Here is a 23,263-nt window from a genome sequence, read left to right as displayed (position 1 = left end):
GCAAGGGTTAGTTGAAGTTAGAGACGTCAATGTTGATCCCGCTGGGGTGTAAGGTGCCCAAGTGGTGGTGTTGCTGCAATTTGCGTTGGTCCTCACACTGTGACAGTGGAGGAGGCAGCGGACAGAGGTCGGTGAGTGTGCGTGTGTGTGGGACATGGCAACGTGGGGGGGAGGGGGAGGGGGAGTGAGGTGGGCGGTGATGCGGACCCGCGCATGCGCCGCGGCCCGAGATGCGCCACGGCCGGAAGCGCGAGCGCGCGCGGAGATTTGAATTGGTTCCGTCACAGAAAGGCGGTTGGAGAGCGACCGCTCGGCCCCTCAGAGCCCGTCCTGTCCCGTCCCGTCCCGTCCCTTGCTGCTAGCCGCCGCGGAGTCGCGCTCGGCCCGGGCCCAGGCCAGTCCCCGTCACTGTGCCCCCTGCGGAGCGGCGGGTAATGACCTCCAAGAACATCATGAGCAGCCGCCTGGGCTTCGGCTTCGGCAAAGCCGCCGTGTCCAAGACGGACGGCGACATGGAGAGGCTGCGGAAGGAGAACGCGTTGCTGAGGAGGTCCATGGAGGAGCTGAGCAAAGGGCGGTCGTGGGAGAGGGAGAGGAACCGGCTGCTGGAGGTGGGTCCCTGCTCGGCGGCAGGTCTGTCTGTCTGTCCGCTCCGGGGGATGCCGAGGCTTGGTGGGTGGGTGGGGGTGGAGGCCGAGGAGCGGGTGAAACGGGCTGTGGTGGTGGGATGTTGTCGTGTAATACATAGAAAATAGATGCAAGAGTAGGCCATTCGGCACTTTGAACCAGCACCGCCATTCAATAGTCACAGTCAGTACCCCGTTCCTGCTTTCTACCCCATATCCCTTGATACCGTTAACCCCAAGAGCTAACTCTAACTCTCTCTTGAAACCATCCACTGAATTCGCCTCCACTGCCTTCTGTGGCAGAGAATTCCACCGATTCACAACTCTCTGTGTGAAAAAGTGTTCCTCATCTCCGTTCTAAATGTCCTACTCCTTATTCTTACCCCTGGTTCTGGACTCCCCCAACATCGGGAACATGTTTCTAACTCTAATGCATTTCGTTGTCTCTGTACTGTACACTGACAATGACAATTAAAATTGAATCTGAATCTGATGTTTCCTGCGTCTAGAGTGTCCAATCCCTTAAGAATGTTGTATGTTTCTATAAGATGACCCTCTCATCCTTCTAAATTCCAGTGAATACAAGCCCAGTCGATCCATTCTTTCATCGTATGTCAGTCCCGCCATCCCGGGAATTAACCTCGTGAACCAATTTCCCCTCAATAGCAAGAATGTCTTTCCCCAAATTAGGAGACCAAAACTGCACACAATACTCCAGGTGCAGTCTCACTGGGGCCCAGTATACCTGCAGTAGGACTTTAGCTTTCTTCACTGCCATTCGCTTTCTTCACTGCCTGCTTTACCTGCATGCTTGCTTTCAGTGACTGATGCACTAGGACACCCGTTGCACCTCTCATTGTACCTCTCCCCTTTTTCTAATCTGACACCATTCAGATAATAATCTGCCTTCTTGTTCTTGCCACCAAAGTGGATAACCTCTCTCCTAACCATTCTACTTGTTACCTCCTCAAAAAATTCCTGAAGATTAGTCAAGCATGATTTCCTCATCATAAACCCATGCTGACTTGGACTGATCCTGTCACTGCCTTCTAAACGCGCTGCTATAGGGGGGTTGCACGTAAAGTCATCAGGTCAAAGGGCGTGATGCATGGAGCAGCTCAATCCTTCTGGAGTACAAGGCAGCTTCCGGCATACACTGGTAACACTTTCTTACCTGTTAAAAACTTCCAAACTGGTCATTTTTTGCGCTGTAAAAATGTTTGGAATAGGGGTAATGAGAGAAAACCACCAAAATCACTGCTGCTCACTGACTTGCGAAAGAGCAGAGTGCCGGTGGATTGAGGGCAAGTCCCAGCTCACGCCCGGGGCTGGAGGGTGACTGAGTGCTCTGAACCCGAGCACCAAGGTGTAAGCGGCCGAGGGAGCGGATCCCTCGGGACAGCCCCCACTCTCCCTCCGGGGTCAGCGCTGTCTGGCCACAGCTGCCCCGTCTCCCCTTGTGAAGTCCACCAGTGTGGAACCAGTCAGTGTGGAGTCTGGATGCTGGGACGCAAGACGAGCCCACTGCACTGGTAAGTGTTTACATGACGTTCACTGCTTGTACTCCAGAAGGCGTTTCGTGGCAACAGTGCGGGTCACGGGTTATGATCTCGACTGCCATGCAACCTCCCTATTACATCTTTAATAATCCACTCATCTTCCCCACTACCGATGTCAGGCTAACTGGTCTGTAATTTCCTATTTTCTCTCTCCCTTTTTTCTTAAAAAGTGGGGTTACATAATCTCGCCTCCCCCCCCCCCCCCCCAAACTCCAGTAGATAGTGATAAAGACGGCATACAGTATGCTTGCCTTCATTGGACGAGGTATAAGAATCAAGAAGTTATGATGCAGCTCCAGATGGCTTTGGTTAGGTTGCATTTGGAAAAATGAGTGGTTATGTTGCCCCATTACAGTGGAGGTTTTGAAAAGGTTGCAGGTTGACCAGAACGCTGCCAATGTTAGGGGCTATTTAGCTACAAGAAGTCTTTGGACAGTCTGAGAGGAGAGTGGTCCTCATAGGTGTATATAAAATTATGAGAAGCATAAGGTAGACTGCCAAAACCATTTTCACAGGGTAGAAATATCAAGGACTAGCGGGCATAGCTTTAACTTGAGAGGGACGATTTTTGTTTACACAGAAGGTGGCGTGTGCCTGGAATGCACTGCCAGGGGTGATGGTAGAGGCAGATATGCTAAGGGGCATTTAAGAGACTTTTAGAATGGAGGGATCTGGATCATGTGTGGGCAAATTTTATTAGTTTATCTTGGCTTCATATTTGGTACAAGCATTGTGGCCCTGTTCCAGTAAGAATAAGGGGTAAGCCATTTAGAACGGAGATGCGGAAATACTTTTTTACACAGTGAGTTGTGAGTCTGTGGAATTATCTGGCTCAGATGGTGGTGGAGGCCGGTTCTCTGGATGCTTTCCAGAGAGATAGAGTTCAGGAACGGGGTACTGATTGTGAATGAACAGCCATTTTCACATTGAATGACGGTGCTGGCTCAAAGGGCCGAATGGCCTGCTCCTGCACCTATTGTCTACGTACCAGTTATTGTCGGATGGTTGAAGTCGACACACCACGTTTCACCCCCCCCCCGATCTAAGAACTGCTAAATCCCCAAGGTCATCACGCTAGACTCAGTGGGCCAAAGGGCCTGTTTCCACGCTGTTATCACTGAACTAAACTAAGGTGTCTGGATGTCACTGGTAATGCAGAAATCTATAAAAAGTTCAAGCTCTCAGTCCAATGCAGAGATATCTTACATTTGTACTATTACATTAATTTGGAATTTAAACACAATTTTGCCCCACTTTGGCAGGTGCTTCAAAGTTACGCAGACTGTTTCCCTTGGAGAAATGTTTTAATGAAACGAAATATTTTTACATGTGCAGTATTTGATGACACTTGGTGTCATTTGGTGCTTCAGTTTCAGTTTAGTTTATTGTCATGTGTACTGAGGTACAGTGAAAAGCTTTGTTGTATGCTATCAAGTCAGCTGAAAGACAATAATAGACAATACATGATTACAATCAAGCTATTTACAGTGTATTGATACATGATAACGGAATAAAGTTTAGTGCAAGGTAAAGCCTTTAAAGTCCGATCAAAGATTGTCCGACAGTCACCAACAAGGTAGATAGCAGTGCAGGACTGCTCTCTAGTTGTGGTAGGATGATTCCGTTGCCTGATAACAGCTGGGAAGAAACTGTCCCTGAATCTGGAGGTATAGTTTTCACACTTTGAGGTGAGAAGAGGGAGTGGCCGGAGTGTGACTCGTCCTTGATTATGCTGCTGGCCTTGCCGAGGCAGCGTGAGGTATAAATGGAGTCAATGGAATGGAGGTTGGTTTGTGTAATGGTCTAGGCTGCGTCAACAATTCTCTGCTATTTCTTGCAGTCTTGGATGGAGCTGTTCCCATCCGAACTGTGATGAATCCTGATAAAATGCTTTCTTATGCGCATCTGTAGAAGTTGGTGAGAGTTGTAGGGGACATGCCAAACTTTCTCAGCCTTCTAAGGAACTAGAGGCAGGATATCATTTTCTAAATATGAAATTTTAAGACTATAGATTTACAAAGATTTTGTTCCCTTTGTCTCCAGAAAATTCTTGCTCTTGAAACTACAAAACAAAAGCACATCCAAGAACTTGAACAGAAAGATAAGCAGATTCTGTCTTTGAAAGATCAACCGTCAAAATCAGGTGGGAAAGAGGTGACTAGAATACGTAACCAGCTTGCAGAACAAAATACAGATGCCAAAAAGAAGGAGCAACTCTTCAAGTCCTTGAGTGAGGAAACTGAAAATCTGAAAAATGAATTGTCCGCAATCACTTTAAAATGTAAAGAACTTGAAAACAAAGTTCCAACTCATCAACCCTCGGTAAAATAGTTGATTTAACTATTCTTACATTTATAGATGTATCTAAAGCTTTCCTAATGCTGTGTTCTGCTGCTAATACTCAGCCTCTGACAGCCTCTTTTATCCATGGTCTTCATGTAGCTGGTCCAATTGAGCGTCTGGTCAGTGGTGTTGATGGCAGTGGAAATGTTATTGAATGTCAAGGTCAAGGATGATCATTGTCTGGCAATTTTAGTGGAATGAATGTTACTTCCTTTGGATCAGTTCATGCCTAAATGCCTAGTTCTTGTTGTATGTGGGCAGGGCATGTGCAAATTAAATTGAGGATTCTTACATGGTTATTGGTGACATGGTTGAAGATGGCTGGTCCTTGGACATTGTCCTGCGAAACTCCTTCAGTGATTTCACGGGATTGGTGTGATTGACCTCTAACAATCAGAACCATCTTCTTTCGTGCAATGTATAACTCCAGCTACTAGAGGGTGTTCCTTTTTGACATGCATTGTTCACACGCAATCAAAGGCTGCCTTCATTTCCCCTCATTTGGTACATATATGGACCAAGGTTGTAAAGTGGTCGGGTGCTGAGTGCGCCTGCAAATCCTGGGTGGGGTATTAGTGAGGAAGTAAAATTGATAGGATGTCTATGGCACTGATTAAGAGTAGACTTTTGAGCCAGTAATTAACAGTTTTGGACTTGTTCTGCTGTTTGGTGATCAGGGCATATCTGTGCATATTACATGTTGTTGGGTTGGTATCAGTGGTTTAACTACAATGAATGATCTCATGCCCTTAGCTGTATCTGGTGAAAGCTGAGATGAATCATTTATTCTGCACTTCTGGTTGAACATTGTTGTGAACATTAGAGCCTTTGCTTCAGGATGCACATGTTGGGGCCTTTCAATGGGAATGTTCTTTAAGCCTCCTCCTTCGACCACCACTAATCATGACTAACTGTGTGGTGATTGCAGGATCTCAACCTGGTCTATTGGTCCTGTGCGCTTAAAGGATTTTATTTATTGTAATGTAAGATAGAATAGTAACAGTAGAGGGAGAAATTTGATGTGAAAGCTTTTGTGGTACAGTGTCATGATATGGTTGATGAAAATTACAATATAGAATCAACTGCTTGTAGCAAATAAATATTTAATTGCAAGGGAGCTAATATTAGTGAGATCAAGGAGGATTTACAGCTGTAGGATTGGGATCAATAATTGGTAACCAAAGCATCATTGAATAATGGGAGGCCTTCAGAGAGGAAGAACCCTCAGAATAGAAGAGGTATGACAATCGGAATTAGCATGGATTTATTAAAATTCAATGTGTTGGTTGATGAATTAGTGCACTGATGTTGTTTACTTGCTTGTTTAAAAAGCATTTAAATAAGGACATAACAAATTTGTTTGCATATTTCATTTACCTTTTTTTAACGTTTTTTTCTGCTAGACCTACTTTCATCAAAGATTTGTGTGCAATAATTTCCAAGTGTCTGCCCTTGCAGCCTTTTACAGTTATCAATTAATTCACATTACTGGTCCTTATTCTACCGTTTTAATGTGTGTAATTGCATCGATCACTGAATGGTTCCAGAAGTCTGATACATTTCTCTTCAATGACTCCTACAGTGCTATATTTATTTCCTTATGATGTAAAAAACGAGTCAGCTATTGAGTCTATGCCATCTCTCTACCCTTTATTTTCATATAATCTGTTGTTTTATGTACACTGATCATCCTGCCTACAAACCTAATTAACCTACCACCCAGCATGTCTGGGGTTTGGGAGCAAACTAGAGCAGCTGAGGGAAACCTGTATAATATCAAGCAAACTCCACCTGGGCAGCCCCTGAAGGCAGATTCTTGAATTCCGTACATATTTACGACAGTCACAATGATTTGCTTTTGGCTCATTCGTTATTCCATGTTTTTCAAGTGCCACTCGATTATTTTTCTTGGATAAATATTTTTCCTGAAAAGCTTCCCACACCACACCTCATGCCAAGATATATCTCGCCTCTATAAGTAAACAATGAAGAAGCACGACATACATACAATAAAATTAGGCTGGCTTTGACAAACAGGCTGGTGAGTTTAGTTTATTATTATCACGTGTACCGAGATACAGTGAATCTGTGTGCTGTCCAGTCAAAGAAAAGACTATACATGATTACAATCGAGCTGTCTACAGCATACAGATAAAGGATACAACATTTATTGCAAGATAAAGTTCAATTAAAGATAGTTCAAAGGTCTCCAATAAGGTGTCGGAAAGAACTGCAGATGCTGGTTTAAATCAAAGGTAGGCGGATGCTGGAGTAACAGGCAGCATCTCTGGGGATCTTTCGACCCAAAACATTGCCCATTCCTTCTCTTCAGAGATGCTGCCTGTGCCGCTGAATTACTCCAACATTTTGTGTCTATCTCCAATAAGGTAGATGTAAGGTCAGGGTCGCACACTAGCGGATGAGAAGATCGTTCATTTGGCTGATAAAAGTTGGGCAGAAACTGTCCGTGAATCTGGAGGTATGCATTTTCAAACTTCTGTACTTGCTGATGGTAAAGGGGAGAAGAGGGAGTGACTGGGGTGAGACTGGTCCATGATTATTCTGGTGGTCTTGCCATCACAGTGTGAAGTGTAGATGGAATTGATAGAAAAGAGGTTGATTTGTGTGATGGTCTGGGCTACATCCACAACTCTGCAATTTCTTGAGGTCTCGGATGCAGCAGATCCCAAACCAGGCTGTGATGCATTCTACAGGGCATCTGTAGAAGTTGGTGAGAGTTGTTGGGGTCATGCCGAACATTCTAAGTCTCCTAAGGATGTAGAGGCGTTGGTGTGCCATTGATTCGATTGGCTGCGCCTCCCAATTGCTGGTGATATTTATCCTATAAGATTAATCATGAACTTCATCTTGAACCTATGTCCTCGATTCCCCTACTCTGGGCATCGACCCGATCTATTCCTCTTATGATTTTGTGTACCTCCATACGATCTCTCCTCATCCTCTTGCGCTGCATGGAATAGAGACCCAGCCTACTCAACCTCTCTGCCTGAAGAAGGGTCTCGACCCTAAACGTCACCCATTCCTTCTCTCCAGAGATGCTGCCCAACCGGCTGATTTACTCCAGCATTTTGTATCTACCTTTGATTTGAACCAGCATCTGCAGTTCTTTCGAACTGAACCTCTCCCTATAGCTCACACCCTCTAGTCCTTGCAACGTCCTTGCAATTATTTTCTAAACCCTTTCCAGCTTGACAATATCTTTCCTATAACATGGTGCCCAGAACTGAACACAATATTCTAAATGTGGTCTCACCAACGTCTTATATAACTGTAACATAACCTCCCAACTTCTATACGCAATACTGACTGATGAAGGCCAAAGTGGCAAAAGCCTTTTTGACCACCTTATCTACCTGTGACTCGACCCTCAAGGAACCATGTACCCCTGAACATTGAGGTGCCAGTCCTGCCCCATCTCTTAATCAGGTTTCACTCATGGCTACAACGTCCCAATCCAGGCCCTCAGCTCATCGGCCTTGCCCGCCAGGCCCCTTGCATTAAAATACGTGCAGTTTAAACCAACCGTCCTTCCTCGCTCTCTGCCTTTCACCTGCCTGTTCTGTCCACTAACCTTTCCCACACCACCATACCAACTTCTAGCCTCTCACATGCCTCTGTCATGCTTGTTGAATGTTGTAGAACAGAGGAATCTAGGAGTGCGGGTACATAGTTCCTGGAAAGGGTAGTTAATAAGATACATGGGTAGTTAAGCCTTTTGGTATATTGGCTTCATCAGTCAGAGAATTAGGCATGGAAGTTGAGGTCATGCTACAGTTGTACAAGACATTGGTGAGGCCACATTTAGAATATTGTTCAATTTTGGCCACCCTGTTATAGAAAATATGTGAAGGTGAAAAGGGTGCAGAGAAGATTTACGAGGATGTTGCCAGGACCCGAGGGCCTGAGCGAAAGGAAAAAGTTGAGCTGGGCTGCACAGCAGGAGTCTCGACCCGGCGAGCAGCGCGGCAGATGGCTGGCCCTAGGTGCCGCTGCCATACTCGACCGCGGGCGTGGCTTGCCAGCCGTGGGAGAGGGAAGCCACCAAGCCCGGCCCCCATTCGTCCCGTGGACCAGAGAAGGAGTCAAATACAGGGCTGGTAAGCAGACTGGCCACAGGAAGCCGTGCAGTGTTTCGGTGAGTCTGTCGCTGGAGGCTCCACAACAGCCTGGGGTTCAGCTGGACCAGGCGCTTTTCCTAGGAGTCTAGTGCGTGGACTGGCCTGCTGTGGCTCAGCGCGGAAGAGCAGCGGTGAAGGACACGACCGACCTCACTTGGCCAGGCTGGACCCTCAACACCGCCAGGACCCATCGGCCTCCCGTGGTCAGGTTAAGAACGCTACACCTGTAAAAACTGGAACTTGATGATGGTGTCAAATCCAGGAACTAAACTGGCTCAATGTACTAATACTATACAATTGTACTATATCTGAGATGCTTATCTAAGATATATCTAAGTGCTTATGTAAGTACAAAAAAATGCTGGAGAAAATCAGCGGGTGCAGCAGCATCTATGGAGCGAAGGAAATAGGCAACGTTTCGGGCCGAAACCCTTCTTCAGACTTCAGACAGTCTGAAGAAGAGTTTCAGCCCGAAACATTGCCTATTTCTTTCACTCCATAGATGCTGCTGCACCCGCTGAGTTTCTCCAGCATTTTTGTGTACCTTCGATTTTCCAGCATCTGCAGTTCCTTCTTAAATGCTTATGTAAGTATACTTGTACTGAACCTTATACAAAATGAAATTCACTGTACCTTGTACAATAAAGTGCCATAGAAATTGACGAGCTAGGTCTTTATTCCCTTGAGCACAGGAGGATGAGGGGTGATGTTATAGAGGTGCATAAGATCATTTTGAGGATTAGATAGGGGAATGCAGAGTCATTTACCCAGTGTCTGTTTTAAGAGCGAGAGGGCACAGGTTTAAGCTGATGGGGGAAAGATTAATAGGAACCCGAGGAGCAACGTTTTTACACAAAGGGCTGTAGGTATATGGAACGAGCTGCCAGTGGAGGTAGTTTAGGCAGGTACTATCACAGCATTTGGCCAAGTGCATGAATATGATAGGTTTGGAGGGATATTGGTCAAACGCAGTCAGGTGGGACAAGTGTAGTTTCGGCATGTTGGTCGGCATGGCAAGTTGGGCCGAAGGATTTGTCTGTACTCAATAGTCATAGTGTGAAAACAAGACTTGACTGCTGAAGAAGGCTTGAGGTGCTCTTTTGGAGTAAAATCCATTTTCAGCATTAAAAACAAATACTTAAAATTATCAGGCTGCTGAATTTGAAATGAAAAAGAAAATGGTAATATGGGGATGTGCTGACTGATTTTATTAAATATTACCTGTCCTTTATTTTTGTGGCCTCAACATGATAATTTTATTTTTCATAAATTATAGAGCCAAATTGCATCATCACAAGAATTTAGAACTGTTGAAGCCCAACTGACAGATGTAAGTACAAATCACAAAATATTATGCATATCTAAGATAAAAACAGAATTGAAAGGTAACATTCAATTCTGATGAAAGATCTTCAACTTAAAGCTGCCAAACTTTCCTTCTACAAATACTGTAACACCTGCAATGTCACTCAAAATTAATGTAGGAGCTATAAGTAGTGAGTACATAGTGTTATTTACATTTGTGTGCAAACATAAAACCGGTTCGTTTTTCCAAGTAGTGCAGAATTTCATCATGTATCGTTAACTTTTGGACTCCCACTTGGTGACAGATGATCTAATTTACACAACTGGCTTTATTCAAATTAATTTAAATCATTTTTCATGATAATATTAATTGAAATGATTTATGGCTTTCATAATGACTGTATATATAATCCATTTGTTTAATTGTAGTGTTATGGTGAATGAAGAATTATAGCAAGTGTGGGTGGGATTATAGATAGTTGTAGGAAATTAACATTTTTGACTTCTGGATAGGCCTAGGGAACAGAACTCGTAAGTAACTTGGATACTGCCTGTTCCTAGTTTTTCTGTGAGGGATGTAGTGACATCAAGCTCTTTTCGTCATAATACCACTTCCCAGGTCCAGGGTTAAATATGCCAAAGAAATACCACGTTTCTTTTGAACAAATTCAAGTATTATTTTGGAGATGCAATAAACTGCAGTTGCTGGAATCGTGAGTAAAACACAAAGTGCTGGACAAACCTAGTAAGTCAGACAGCATCTGTGGAGGCAAGTGATAGGACTGGGGGTTTGGAGGAGAAAGCTGGCAAAGGGGTTGGGGCTGAACAAAGCTGGGCAAGTGATAATGGATATGGGAGAAGGGGGCAGACTTTGCCCCACCCCACCTCCCTTTTCCAGCTTTCTCCCCCCCCCCCCAACTCTGTGATCTGTCTATTCCCTCCACAGATGCTGCCTGACCCGCAATGTTCTTCCAGCACTTTGTTTTTGTTCAGGTTTAATTTTTGCTACTACAGGTGCACAACCTTTTATCCGAAGATCCAAATAACGAAAACCTCCGAATAGCGGACATTTTTTCAGTCCTTGAAGAAAGGTCCTTGAAAACGTTCACCGAGGGCGGCCCGCAGAGGTGACAGCGGAACCTCCGGTCGGTCCTCGAAGAAAGGGGAACTAAATCCCCATTCATAAAAGAGAAGGTGAGGGTATATTGCGCGGGAGGGTTAATAATTGACAATCTGCTGCTGCCTGCCCGCTGAGATAAAACGTTCCCACGGTAGACTCGCGATACACAGTGTATCGTGGGTCTTGCATGGGAACTTTTTAACTCAGCGGGCAGGCAGCAGCAAATTGTCGCTCCCTTCAGTTTCACCCCACCTACACCCCTCTGCTTCCCGGCCATGTGTGTGACCCCTTCCCTCCCCTCTCCATTGCACTGGCGCGGGGGCTTTGCACTGTCTTCACGTTGGAGCCAGTGCCAGTCACCAGAGACGTCAGGACCAACGGGACACTGACCCCCAGGCCCACTGCAAGCACGGAGAACCCAGAGACCCACAGCCAGCAGCAGCCCAGCCCCGTTCCAATTCCAGAGGAACACGCTCTCCGCTGTCCCCGTAGGGACAGAAGCTGATGGCTCGGACTGTGACGTCTCCGGCCACCCCCCTGTACAGGAGCTGAGACTGGGAACTGTGGGGTTGTTTGCAGTTGCAGAGGGAGGGGGCAAGGGCGGTACAGTTCCCAGTCTCAGCTCCATTCCAGGGGGGTGACCGGAGACGTCAGGGCCAACGGGACACCGACTGCAAGCACGGAGATCCCATAGACTCACAGCCAGCAGGAACTCTAGCCCAGCCCCGCTCCAACTCCAGAGGAACCCGGGTTGCGGATGAGGGGGCGCATCTCGGGCTGTGGGCGAACTGCCACTTGTCGCTGTAGCGGCGCATCGGGGAGCGGGTTCCTGTTGGTCCTGACGTCTCCGGCCGTCCCCCTGGACAGGAGCTGAGAGACGTCAGGACCACCAGAAGCCGCTCCCCGATGCGCCGCTACAGCGACAAGTGGCAGTTCGCCCACAGCCCGAGCTGCGCCCCCTCATCGGGCCACCGACCCCCAGGCCCACTGCAAGCACGGAGATCCCAGAGACTCACAGCCAGCAACAACTCTAGCCCAGCCCCGCTCCAACTCCAGAGGAACCCGGGTTGCGGATGAGGGGGCGCAGCTCGGGCTGTGGGCGAACTGCCACTTGTCGCCATAGCGGCCCATCGGGGAGCGGATTCCTCTGGAGTTGGAGGGACAGGGAGACACAGCGGCTTTTGAGAATGGTGGGCAATCACTTCCAAAGTTCTGCCCACACAGTCAGTACACCTCTCCTACACTTGTCTCCCGCACTAAGATCATCTCGCAGAGAATGATCCCAGCCTAACCCTCCCTATTCTCTCCTATTCTGCAAGAAAAACTACATTGAAGACTCAAACTCGCGATCGAGTAACTGCCGGGATCGAGGCGCAAACTCGCGACCTTGCGAATACGAGCCGAGCACTCTACCACTGAGCCAGCCGTTAAAATCTACGCTAAAAATCTTCCATTCCGAAAGCTGAAAAATTCTGAATTACGAAAAGTGTCTGGTCCCAAGGCTTTCGGATAAAAGGTTGTGCACCTGTATAAGGCAATCTGACATGAGTGCTCTTGATGCAATAGAAACATGAATATAATTTCCACATTTCTTTCTTTCACCCGCAGAATGGTAACAAATCTGCATTTTCATTTTTATTTTTAATTTAGTTAAATATTTTGCTTTAAATATGTATAGAGGCAGGGAAGACAATATTTTTTATTTTGTTTCTCTTCAGAATAGCAATGTTCACATTTTTATTACTTACTGTTAGAATAGTTCTTAAGTTCTCCACTAGATGTCACAAAATAGCATCAAATTATTTAGATGTTGGACATTTTAATATTATATTATTTGGTATGGTGGAAAACATTAGTATCAATTTAGATTATTTATTTATTGGTTCTCCTACCAAGACATAATTAAATAGACAATCAAATTGTCTCTTGGTTGTAACTAGTTTGTCTTTGCACAGTGATTAGCTAATGTTAACACTAGCCAGATATATACCTGTTCCATTTTGACAAGCAAGCTGTACCTGGTGCAGTATATTGGTAATGTTCACTGTTAATTCCATATTGTTGATAATTAAGCATTGCATAAGGCAGCATAATTGTAAGATTACTTCAGTTATCAAGTAGGAGGCTTTGCTATTTGAGGCAAATGGGAGAATCTACGCATTCTTATTAAATCAAGTGACTCCACAATAATAAGCGAGTTCGGTATTCTGACTGCACATGCCCAGGTCATAGGTCACTAGCGGTAAAGTCTCAGCAATGGTGGTGCTGCAATGTGTGCAGGCCTGTGTTTCGTCTGGGCTCGGGGTGCTCTTGATGCTGCTGGGCCGTCCCCATCTCGCCCAGGGTGGCCCTGGGCTGGCATAGCGGCCCCGGACTTGCAGCCACTGACTCCAGCTCGGCTCTGCCGGGTTGCCCGGCAGCCCTCCACCTAAACCCCCGTCCCCTCAGTCTGACACCGAGATCCTGCTGAAGATGGGCAGCCACCGGCTGGATGAAGTGGCAGCGGGTACCGTATGGGCAGAGCGCAGCTCGGCCAGGCCATGGGCAAACTGGTACATGTCGCTGTAGCGGTCCATCAGGGAGCGGGTTTCTCTGGAGTTGGAGTGGCGTTGGGCTGGAGCCTGTGGGTTTGTGCTGGCGGTGGGCCTGGGGTCCGGTGTCCCATCCGCATGGTTCGACCCTGGCTGCAAATGAGGCGCGGTTCTGCGAATGAGAGCTGGTCCAGTTTCTTCCCCCCCCCCCCGCGCTGAGATCTATTTACCGTTATAGCTTACAACCTTTGACAGATTCCATGCATTTTTCAGAATACCGAACTCGCTTATTGATACTAATAGTTTCCACTGCTTGTTGCAAATATTTGTGAACGTTTATAACTTGTAGCAGAGTAGTAACTAACATGACAAAAACAGGTTATGGTTTGGTCAGTGAACAAGAGAAGTAAATATAGTTGCTCCGTTTGTTGAATCTTGTCTTTTCAATTTTTCTTTTTTTTTTCAATTTTCAATTTGTCTTTTCAAGCGTTTCAAAGGAAAATCATATGTTAAATTCACAGAATTTATAGATTTTATATAAATCTAATGACCTTTGCGTGTGCCTAATTTTTTGCAACTTAATAAAATGCACATGTTACTTGCTAATGCATGTCATAAATAGCATTTTATAATTTTCTCCATCAGGCTCTTGAGAAAAACAAACAATGGCTAGTTTATGACCAACAACGAGAGGCCTATGTTATGGGGCTGCTGGCCCGGATATTTGAGTTGGAGCAGGAAACTAAAAAACCTTGTGATACTAACACAGCAAGTATGGAGCCACAGCATTCCTGTTTGAGATTTTATTTTAATGAACAGCCCTGTGTACAATAATAGTGTCTTTCAATACTCCTTTGTGGCAAGCATACAAAATAGAGCATTTTTAGTGTGCGATACTCCTGTAATTAAAGATCAAGTGTTAAAAGGGAAATCTATCTTTGAGCCTTAAAATGGAAGCACCCATTTTCCCTATTTCATTCGGCAGTATTTCTTCTGTTGTAAATGTGAGCTGCACATCTTGATCTTAACAAAATGCATAAGTAATCTATAACTGTCTCTGAATAATGAAAATGAAGACTTTTAGATTTTGAATGACTGGTGTAATTCATTGAACTTTCTCATCTATTTTCAGGCAATTAATTAATTTATATTCCAGGCCTGTTATTTACTGTGAAATATACTTGATCCATTTGGCCTCATACTAGGCTTATTGTATAAAAAATCCTTTAAATGCTTTGCTTGTAATATCTTTTTCCCTCTGGCTCAAGTGGACTTTCACTAGAATCTGTAAAATATGTTCCAGACTTCTTAACTTTTATCAGTTGAAACACAGTTCCCTCATTATCCTTGCAGGAAACATTTTTGGGTGAATTCTAGTTCTTGAATGAGTCTTTTTTTTTTATTAGAGGAACATTTCCAATGTTTTCAGTCAACTATAGGATTAGAGTACAGATCTCATGTTTACTATCAAATATGTATGTATTCTAATCACACTCTCTATGCATTTTTCAACTTATTCAACTAATTGTCCAAGTCTACATGTAACAATGTTTGGCATGTTCGATTTTTTTTTTTGTTCCTGTGATTGTATGAATCTTGTCAATGTAGCTTTTTTTTGCCATGTACCTTTATGGCTTAAATTACATTTCCACGTTCATGCAGGTCAACTGTCAGAAGATAAACAGAAACAATATGAGCAACTAATTTTATCTGCTAAAAATGGTTTTGAAGTACAACGTGAGATTGCAGAGGGACTCAAGTTGGAGCTTTCTGATTTGAGAAAGCGTTATGAAGAGAAGAACTTGGAAGTCAAGGCCATAAGTATCAAATTACAGACAGAACAAGGCTGCAACCAATGGAAGGCTGATGAAGAAAGGAAGCGTTCAGCTGAAAAGATGCAGAAACTTCTAATGGAATTGGAGACCTTAAAAGCCCAATATGAAGAGGAGAAAAAAAGATCAACTGACCTCTTGTATCAGGTTAGCATTTTATTAGATCTAATACTGTTTTGTTCTGTTCTATAGTTCTACATTAAAATACATTTTAGCTGCCGTCATTTCTCATACTTTGTGAGCCAACAGCATAGAACTGTATAATCAGAAATTCATGAGAGTTGGGGGGCAGAATTGAGTGTAGTCGCTATTACAGAGGAGAAGGTGCTTGGATGACTTAAAGGTCTGAGATGGTTGTCACCTGGACCAGATGGACTACACCCCAGGGTCGCTAGAATCAGGAGTGGTTCCAGATTACTGGAAAATCGCAAATATAACTCCACTGTTGAAGAACGGAATGAGGCAAAAGAAAGGAAATTATAGGCCAGTTTGTCTGATCTATGTGGCTGGTAAAAGTTTAGAGTCCAATGGGTTATTTGGAAGCATATGGTGAAATCAGCATGGCTTTGTTAGGAGGAGATCTTGCCTGACAAATCTGTTGGAGTTTTTTTGAAGATACAAGCAGTATGGACAAAGGAAAGTCAGTGGATATTGTTTACTTGGATTTTCAGATGGCCTTTGATCAAATGCCACACGTTAGACTGCTAAATAAGATAGTTGCTGGCTTTCTGAGCAAGTTTGTGGATGATACAAAGAGAAGGGGCGAGTAGTGTTGAGGAAGCAAGGACTCTGCAGAAGGACTTGGACAGGTTGGGAGAGTGGGCAGAGAAGTGGCAGATGGAATATAGTGCAGCAAATTGTGGAGCCTGGCATTTTGGTAGTAGGAATAAAGGTGTAAACTATTTTCTAAATGGGGAGAGAATCCAGATATCGGAGGTGTAAAAGGACTTGGGAGTTTGGTGCAGGATTCCCAAAATGTTAATTTGCAAGTTGATTGGTAGTACAAATGCAATGCTAGCAATTATTTCCAGAAGGCTAGAATATAAAAACAGGGATGTAATGCTGAGACCATAATGTGCTGGTCAGGCCGCATTTGGAGTATTGTGAACAATTTTCTGCACCATAGTTAAGGAAAGGCACTTAATGTTGTACTGTTTATCTGCACACTGGACAGCTTGATTGTAATCATGTCTTTTTGAATGAATAGCATGCAACAAAAGTTGTTAAATGTACCTCAGAACACGTGACAATAAGGACGTAAACTAAACTAAGTTAAAACAGTTCAGGTATTTCACCTGTATGTAACATAACACAATTATCAGAAATTCTAGCCAAGTTGGCTAGTTTCTATTTACGAACTTGAACCACATGCTTTAAAAAATTGATAACTTTATCTGAATATTTTAAATTATTTTCTGTTCATTTGGACAATGTGATTGACTTAATCCTTGTCTGAATCTGATTAAAAGTTATTTCAATCTGTCTTTACATTTTACTTAATTAAACAACTATATTCTTAATATTGTTTCTTTAGATCCAGCTCCTTCAAAGGTCCTCCATAAACCAACAAGAAGAACAATCAAGAAATAGAATAATGGAACAACAGGTACTGTTATGAAATAATGCTAATATAGATTCAAGCTTAACTTTCAGAGAACATTTACAAATTCTCAGTTCGAGGTTGTCCACTATAACCAAGGAATGAACGTTAATGGGATTGTACACAAACGGATTTTGTGACTGATATGCTTAACACTTGGCACTTGTCTTGGCAGTAAAATACATGCCTGAAATGGTCAGTATCCCAAGTGAAAGTAGTTTCAGGACATTATCTTTTGAAAGTCAAACCATATATTACTAATTTACAAACTGAAATGAAGAAAAGCAGCATGACACCTTGGGTCTTGGATGGTTTTGTCAATGCTGAAGAACGTGCAAGCCATGGCGATCAGCGAGTTGCTATCCTTTCTTTGCTCTTTCAACGTGCCATGTGTTCTTTCGGTTATAGGATAGGTTTTCTACTGGAAATAGGATTTGAGTATAGGAGCAAAGAGGTACAGGGCCCTGGTGAAACCACACCTAGAGCATTTTGTGCAGTTTTGGTCTCCTAATTTGAGGAAAGACATACTTTATTTATAATTGCATCAGTGTGCTGGGTCAAGGACTCTCCCGCACCAGCACACCTTTCCTTGGATATGAACCCAAAACTGTTCACAATACTCCAAATGCAGTGTGACCAGTGCTTTTTAAAGCCTCAGCATTTCATAAAGCCTCAGCGTTTTAATATTCTAGTCGTTTTGAAATAAATGCTAGCATCACATTTGCCTTCCTTACCACCAATTCGACTTGCAAATTAACGTTTTGGGAATCCTGTACCAGCATTCCCAAGTCCTTTTGCACCTCTGATTTCTGAATTCTCTCCCCATTTAGAAAAATCAATAGTCTACACCTTTATTCATATTACCCAAATGCACGACTCCACACTTTGCCACCTTTTTGCCCACTCTCCCGACCTGTCCATGTCCTTCTGCAGAGTACCTGCTTTCTCCCCACTACCTGCCCCTCCACCTATTTTTGTATCATCTGTAAACTTGGCCACAAAGTCTTCAATTCCTCATCCAAATCATTAATATACAACATGAAGAGTAGCGCCCCAGTACCGACCACAGCGGAGCCCGCTTGTCGCTAGCAGACAACCAGAAAAAGGCCCCTCTGCCTCCTGCCATCCAGCTAACCAGCAATCCATGTTAGTATCTTCCCTCTGATGCCATGGGCTCTCAACTTCTTTATCAGCCTCACGTGTGGCATCTTATCAAACGCTTTCTGAAAATCGAGGTAAACAACATCACTGACTCTTCTTTATCTATGCTGCTATTTATTTCCTCAAAGACGTCCAATAGGTTTGTCAGGCAAGGTCTACCTTTCACAAAACCATAATGACCGCCTATTTTATTATGAACTAAGTACTCTGTAACCTCATCCTTTATAATGCACTCTAAGATGTTACCGGCCGCTGAAGCCAGACTAACCGGCCTATAGTTTCCACTCTTCTGCTTCACTCCCTTCGTGAACAGCGGAATAATATTTGCAATTTTCTAATCATCTGGAACCACTCCTGACTAGTGATTCTTGAAAGGTCGCTACACACTACTTACGACTCCACAATCTCTAAAGCCACCCCTTGGGTGCAGTCCATCCGGTCCAGGTGACTTATCCACCATCAAACCTTTCAGCTTCCCCTTAGTAGCCACTCCACTCATTTCCGTCCCCTGACTTTTGAATTTCCAGCACGTTGCTGGTATCTTCCACTGTGAAGACTGATGCAAAAAAAACCATTGAATTCATCTGCCATTTCTTATTTCTCCAGCATCATTTTCCAGTGGTCCAATGAAATATTTTCTGGTGCAGACAGATTAGTGAATTATCGTGCAATATGATAATCAATCCTGTTCACAGATCTTTCAGTAACCATACTAGTATGCAGTTATAGCATAATATTATTTCCATTGACTAGTCCTGTTGCCACAAAGGATCTGTGGACATTCTCTTGAAAGTTGCTTTGTTCTGGGAAAGATTATTTAACATGAAAGCTAATTCCTTTTTATAAATTTTCTTCAGTTGTGAAATTTCATTTTTTGTTATAGATGCAGAACATTTCCTCAGACTTTGAAAATGAGAAACATGAACGTCAAAATCTGCAGCATCAGTTACACAAAGTCTTGAAAGAGCTGCGCAAGGCACGAGAGCAAATCGCGAGGCTTGAGAATACTGTAAGGATCCAGATAATTTACTTGAATACTATCCATTGTAAAGGCTGGCTATTTTTTTCATATGTGATGTTCATATTATTTCATATTGTGATGACAAATCCTTGAGGTATACTGTGAGGAGAACAATAGCAGGCTTCCAGGATGGATGAACACATGATTCATCACGTATTGAATAACATGAAAATTAATACTGCAAAATAGTAAATGTCACATTTGTTGAGACGAGGCAATATAAACTGGAGAGCACAATTGCAAATGGAGTATAAAATAGAGTAGGAAAGAACTGCAGATGCTGGTTTAAATCGAAGGCAGACACAAAATTCTGGAGTAACTTAGCGGGACAGACAGCATCTCTGGAGAGAAGGAATGGGTGATGTTTTGGGTTGAGACCCTCAGACTGATGTCAGGGAAGTGGGTGGGTACTCCATATAGAGTACTCCATATCAGTGACAATAACAATATGTACAATGATCATAATGCGGTTTTGGACTACCCAGTCTTGAGTCAAAATAATTGGTGAAAAAAACCGTTATAAATCCTTGCCCGGTAACACCACTGGAATGCATTTTATTCAACTTTGCTTAGATGTTTTTAAAAGTACATATTTTAATTTCAGCAAATAGAAGACAACCGCCACCGAGAGCCAGTGTTGAACAGAAACAATGAAGATGAAGAGAAAGTAAATTTTCCAAAATACAAAAATCATCTTGATGAGAGCTTCCTGGAATGTCCCAAGTGTAAAGCTCAGTACCCCACCAGCCAGCATCGTGATCTGCTGCAGCATATTGATGATTGCAATAACTAAAATCCATGTATTTTTTTATTTTCTCCAGCTTCACTCTCAAAGCTTGCAATCTCAAAGATCTGGCAGGGGATTTTTTGGGACATTAGATGGGTTTGATTATTAGAATACACACATGCATGGTTGAGCTCCCTGCGATTGTTTAGCATATTGCCTTTTTTTTTGCAATGGCTATGGAATTGAACTCCCTTCTTGAAATGGTCTGAGTGGGAACATTTATAGTTTATCATGCCGAAAAATAACATATAAATACCTGCATTTATAAATATGTCAGAACATTTCATCTTTGATGCACGATCTTTTAATCTCATTAATGCTTCCGCCCTATGAGTCAGTGAAAATCTCGAACTGCCATCATTTCTGTAGTTATAGCAAGCTGATAAGGCAAAGTAAAATTGGGGAAATGGGTGTCATGTTATGGCCAGAGTTCTGCTTCACTGAATAATTAAGCACTCCAGAGTTTGCTGCCATTCATTAATATATTCCTCAGTAGAACAAAGGAGCATTTAAAATTTGCTTCCCCGTTCCCCCCCACCCCCCCTCTGCATTTGGTTATTGATTTGCACGTGAAAGTATAACTGAAAGAATTCACATTGCTTGCCGTGAGTACGTTTGCTCAAATGTCTAGTTTTATGCATTATTTTTATACTTGGGAATATAATGTTTTGATGAAATAAATATACTGCTCCTCAATAGTTTATTGTAACTTGAAGCTGCAATTCTTTTCCTCCGTAAACCTGTTCAACTTGGACACCAAAAGTACATTCTTTTAAGAGTATTTGTGTTCATTCACGGTTCCATTCTTTAAATCTGCTGACCAAGCAAGGGGAAATGCGAACCACAAAAGCCAGCTGCCTTTATTGGTTAGTGGCTATTTCAGAGCCTGAATTTTGGAACCTTTTGTATTTTTTTTGGGCCGTCGTGGTCAATTATGATATTTGGAAGTCTAAGAATCAAGTTATTTAAAAAACACATTTGACTTTATCCACTTACAGCCAATTATTTCACACAATTGAACTTATCCGAGAGGTTTGAGTGTTCGAAATATGAAGTGACCATGGTTCAGCAACCATACATTAACCTTTTGTTCAATTAGTTTTGTCAGAGAATGAATGACGATTAGATTACCAAATGCAATTGTTTCAATTGTCCGGTTTTATTGCAGGAAGCACTGAGATGGAAAAAAAATTACTGCAGCTGTTTTCAAGTTACAGGAAAATATTATGACAAAGTACTGGATAAATACTACTGTTGAAAGTATTCTAATTATTTTAGAACAATTTGTTAGAAGATGTGTGCTTTTTAGAATGTTTATTTAAATGTTCCTTTGGAATAGGATATAAACGTAAAATCTTTTGGGTAAAGGATTTGTGAAAATTAAATGATGCCGGTTCCTCTTTCCATATTCTGAATGTTTTTCTGTTCAGAAATGCACTGTTATATTATGAAATGCATCATAATTTGAATCTGTTCTACTTTGCACTGTACTTTAAGCCTAAAATGGGCAAACGGGTAGGACGATTCAAGTTTGGCCTCCATCCATGTGTGTGCTGCAGTGCCAGACCACAATAACTTTCTTCCAGATCTTTGAACGTTTACTTTACAGTAATTTAACAAATATTTTTAAAAGGTCTGTATTTAAATTTTGTCAATGGTCTATTAGCGGCCTATGTAGTATGATGCCAACCAATTGCTAAAGTTAATGTATTTTTGAGCCCGTCACAACAAATGGCCTAATGGTGCTTCCTTGCACAATATTGTTGGAATGTGCCTGGTCTCGAACATCATTCCAGGGAACAGCTAGGATAATAAAATTGGGGAGGTTTGCGGGTGGGAATTGTGATTTTCTAATACACTGAAATGACCCACTTTATTCTAACTCCAAACACATTTTCAGATACCTCGTGAAGTTTCTCCTCTCGACGCGAATATAGTGCTACTAAATTAGTTTGAATAATGATATTTGAGTTCAAACCAGGAACCTCTGGAAAATTAAGAATTTTTACAAAACTTAAATTATTTAGGTGAAGTCAGACGGGTTGTATAAAGTTTATACGTAAATTTTCTACTTTATAGCTATTTGTCTATTTTTATAACTATATATACTTGTAGTAAAAGGTTTCACCCTGTTTGATTTCTTTGTGCTTGGGGTAATGTTTATTTGTAAAACATAATATTGACAGTGCATTTTTATGTAACTTTTTAAATAAATATCAGATTTAATAATTTGTTTAATCATTTTTATTTCCGTGCATCGATGAAACATGTTAAGAGTAATTTGCTGTTGATTTTCAGCCTAGCTAAAAAACGAAATATATTCTGAAATATATGGCTTCAAGTAACTTAAACTTGTTCAGGCGATCCCAAAGCAACATTACTGAGGCCCTGGGTCGTTCCCAACCAAGTTTGTCTAACTGAACCTCACAGCCTTCAGTATGGGGCTGGTGTCAGGTGAGCAACCCATCTATGTCCTAATGTAATTTCCTTTGATTCAAAGGTAATTGATGTGGGAACCTTAGTTACGTCCCTCACTTGTGTCCTTTTTGAAGTTACATGTGACCCCATATCTACTTTCGCCACCCAAGAAGAATGGTGAATGGAATTTAATGAAGAAAAGAGTGAGGTGTTGCATTTTGGAAAGTCAAACCTGGGCAAGACCCACAAAGTAAATTGCAGGGCTCTAGGGAGTGTTGGAGAACAGAGATATCTACGAGTGCAGGTACATAGTTCCTTGAATGTGGCATCGCAAGTAGACAGGCTGGTCAAGAAGATTTTCGACATATTGGCCTACATCAGTCAGTGTTAAATATAGAAGTTGGGAGGTCATGCTAACAGATGAGCAAGACATTGGTGAGGCCATATTTAGAGCATTGTGTTCAATTTTAGTCACCCTTATAGAAAAGATGTTAAACTAGAAAGGGTGCAGAAAAGATTTACAAGGATGTTGGCAGAACTCATCCTAAGCAATACGGAGAGGTTGAACAGGTTCGGGCTTTATGTCTTGGAGCGCAGGAGGATGAAGGGAATTTTATGGAAGTGTGCAAGACCATGAGAGGAGTAGATAGAGTAAATGCAATGTTTTACCCAGAGTAAGGGAATCGGGAACCAGAGAACAAAGGTTTAAGATGAGGGGGGAAAGATTTAATAGGAACCTCGGGGGTCACTTTTTTACACAGTGGTAGGCGTATGGAGAGAGCTGTCGAAGAACCTATTTGAGGCAGGTGCTATCACAGACT

General features: G+C 42.8%; 1 protein-coding gene across 1 annotated transcript; it reads left to right on the top strand.

The window, feature by feature from the left end:
• Positions 1-231: 231 nt before the first annotated feature.
• Positions 232-22,245, top strand: cep55l (centrosomal protein 55 like). Its single transcript, XM_055646605.1, has 8 exons — positions 232-611; positions 4,229-4,507; positions 9,944-9,997; positions 14,269-14,395; positions 15,286-15,602; positions 16,990-17,061; positions 19,100-19,225; positions 19,842-22,245. Exons 1-8 carry the CDS (start codon positions 435-437, stop codon positions 20,028-20,030), a joined length of 1,341 nt encoding a protein of 446 aa, XP_055502580.1. The 5' UTR covers positions 232-434; the 3' UTR covers positions 20,031-22,245.
• Positions 22,246-23,263: the final 1,018 nt, after the last annotated feature.

Source organism: Leucoraja erinacea, chromosome 15 (genome assembly GCF_028641065.1).
Source record: "Leucoraja erinacea ecotype New England chromosome 15, Leri_hhj_1, whole genome shotgun sequence".
NCBI classification, from domain to species: domain Eukaryota; kingdom Metazoa; phylum Chordata; class Chondrichthyes; order Rajiformes; family Rajidae; genus Leucoraja; species Leucoraja erinaceus.
This window is presented reverse-complemented; position numbering and strand designations above follow the sequence as displayed.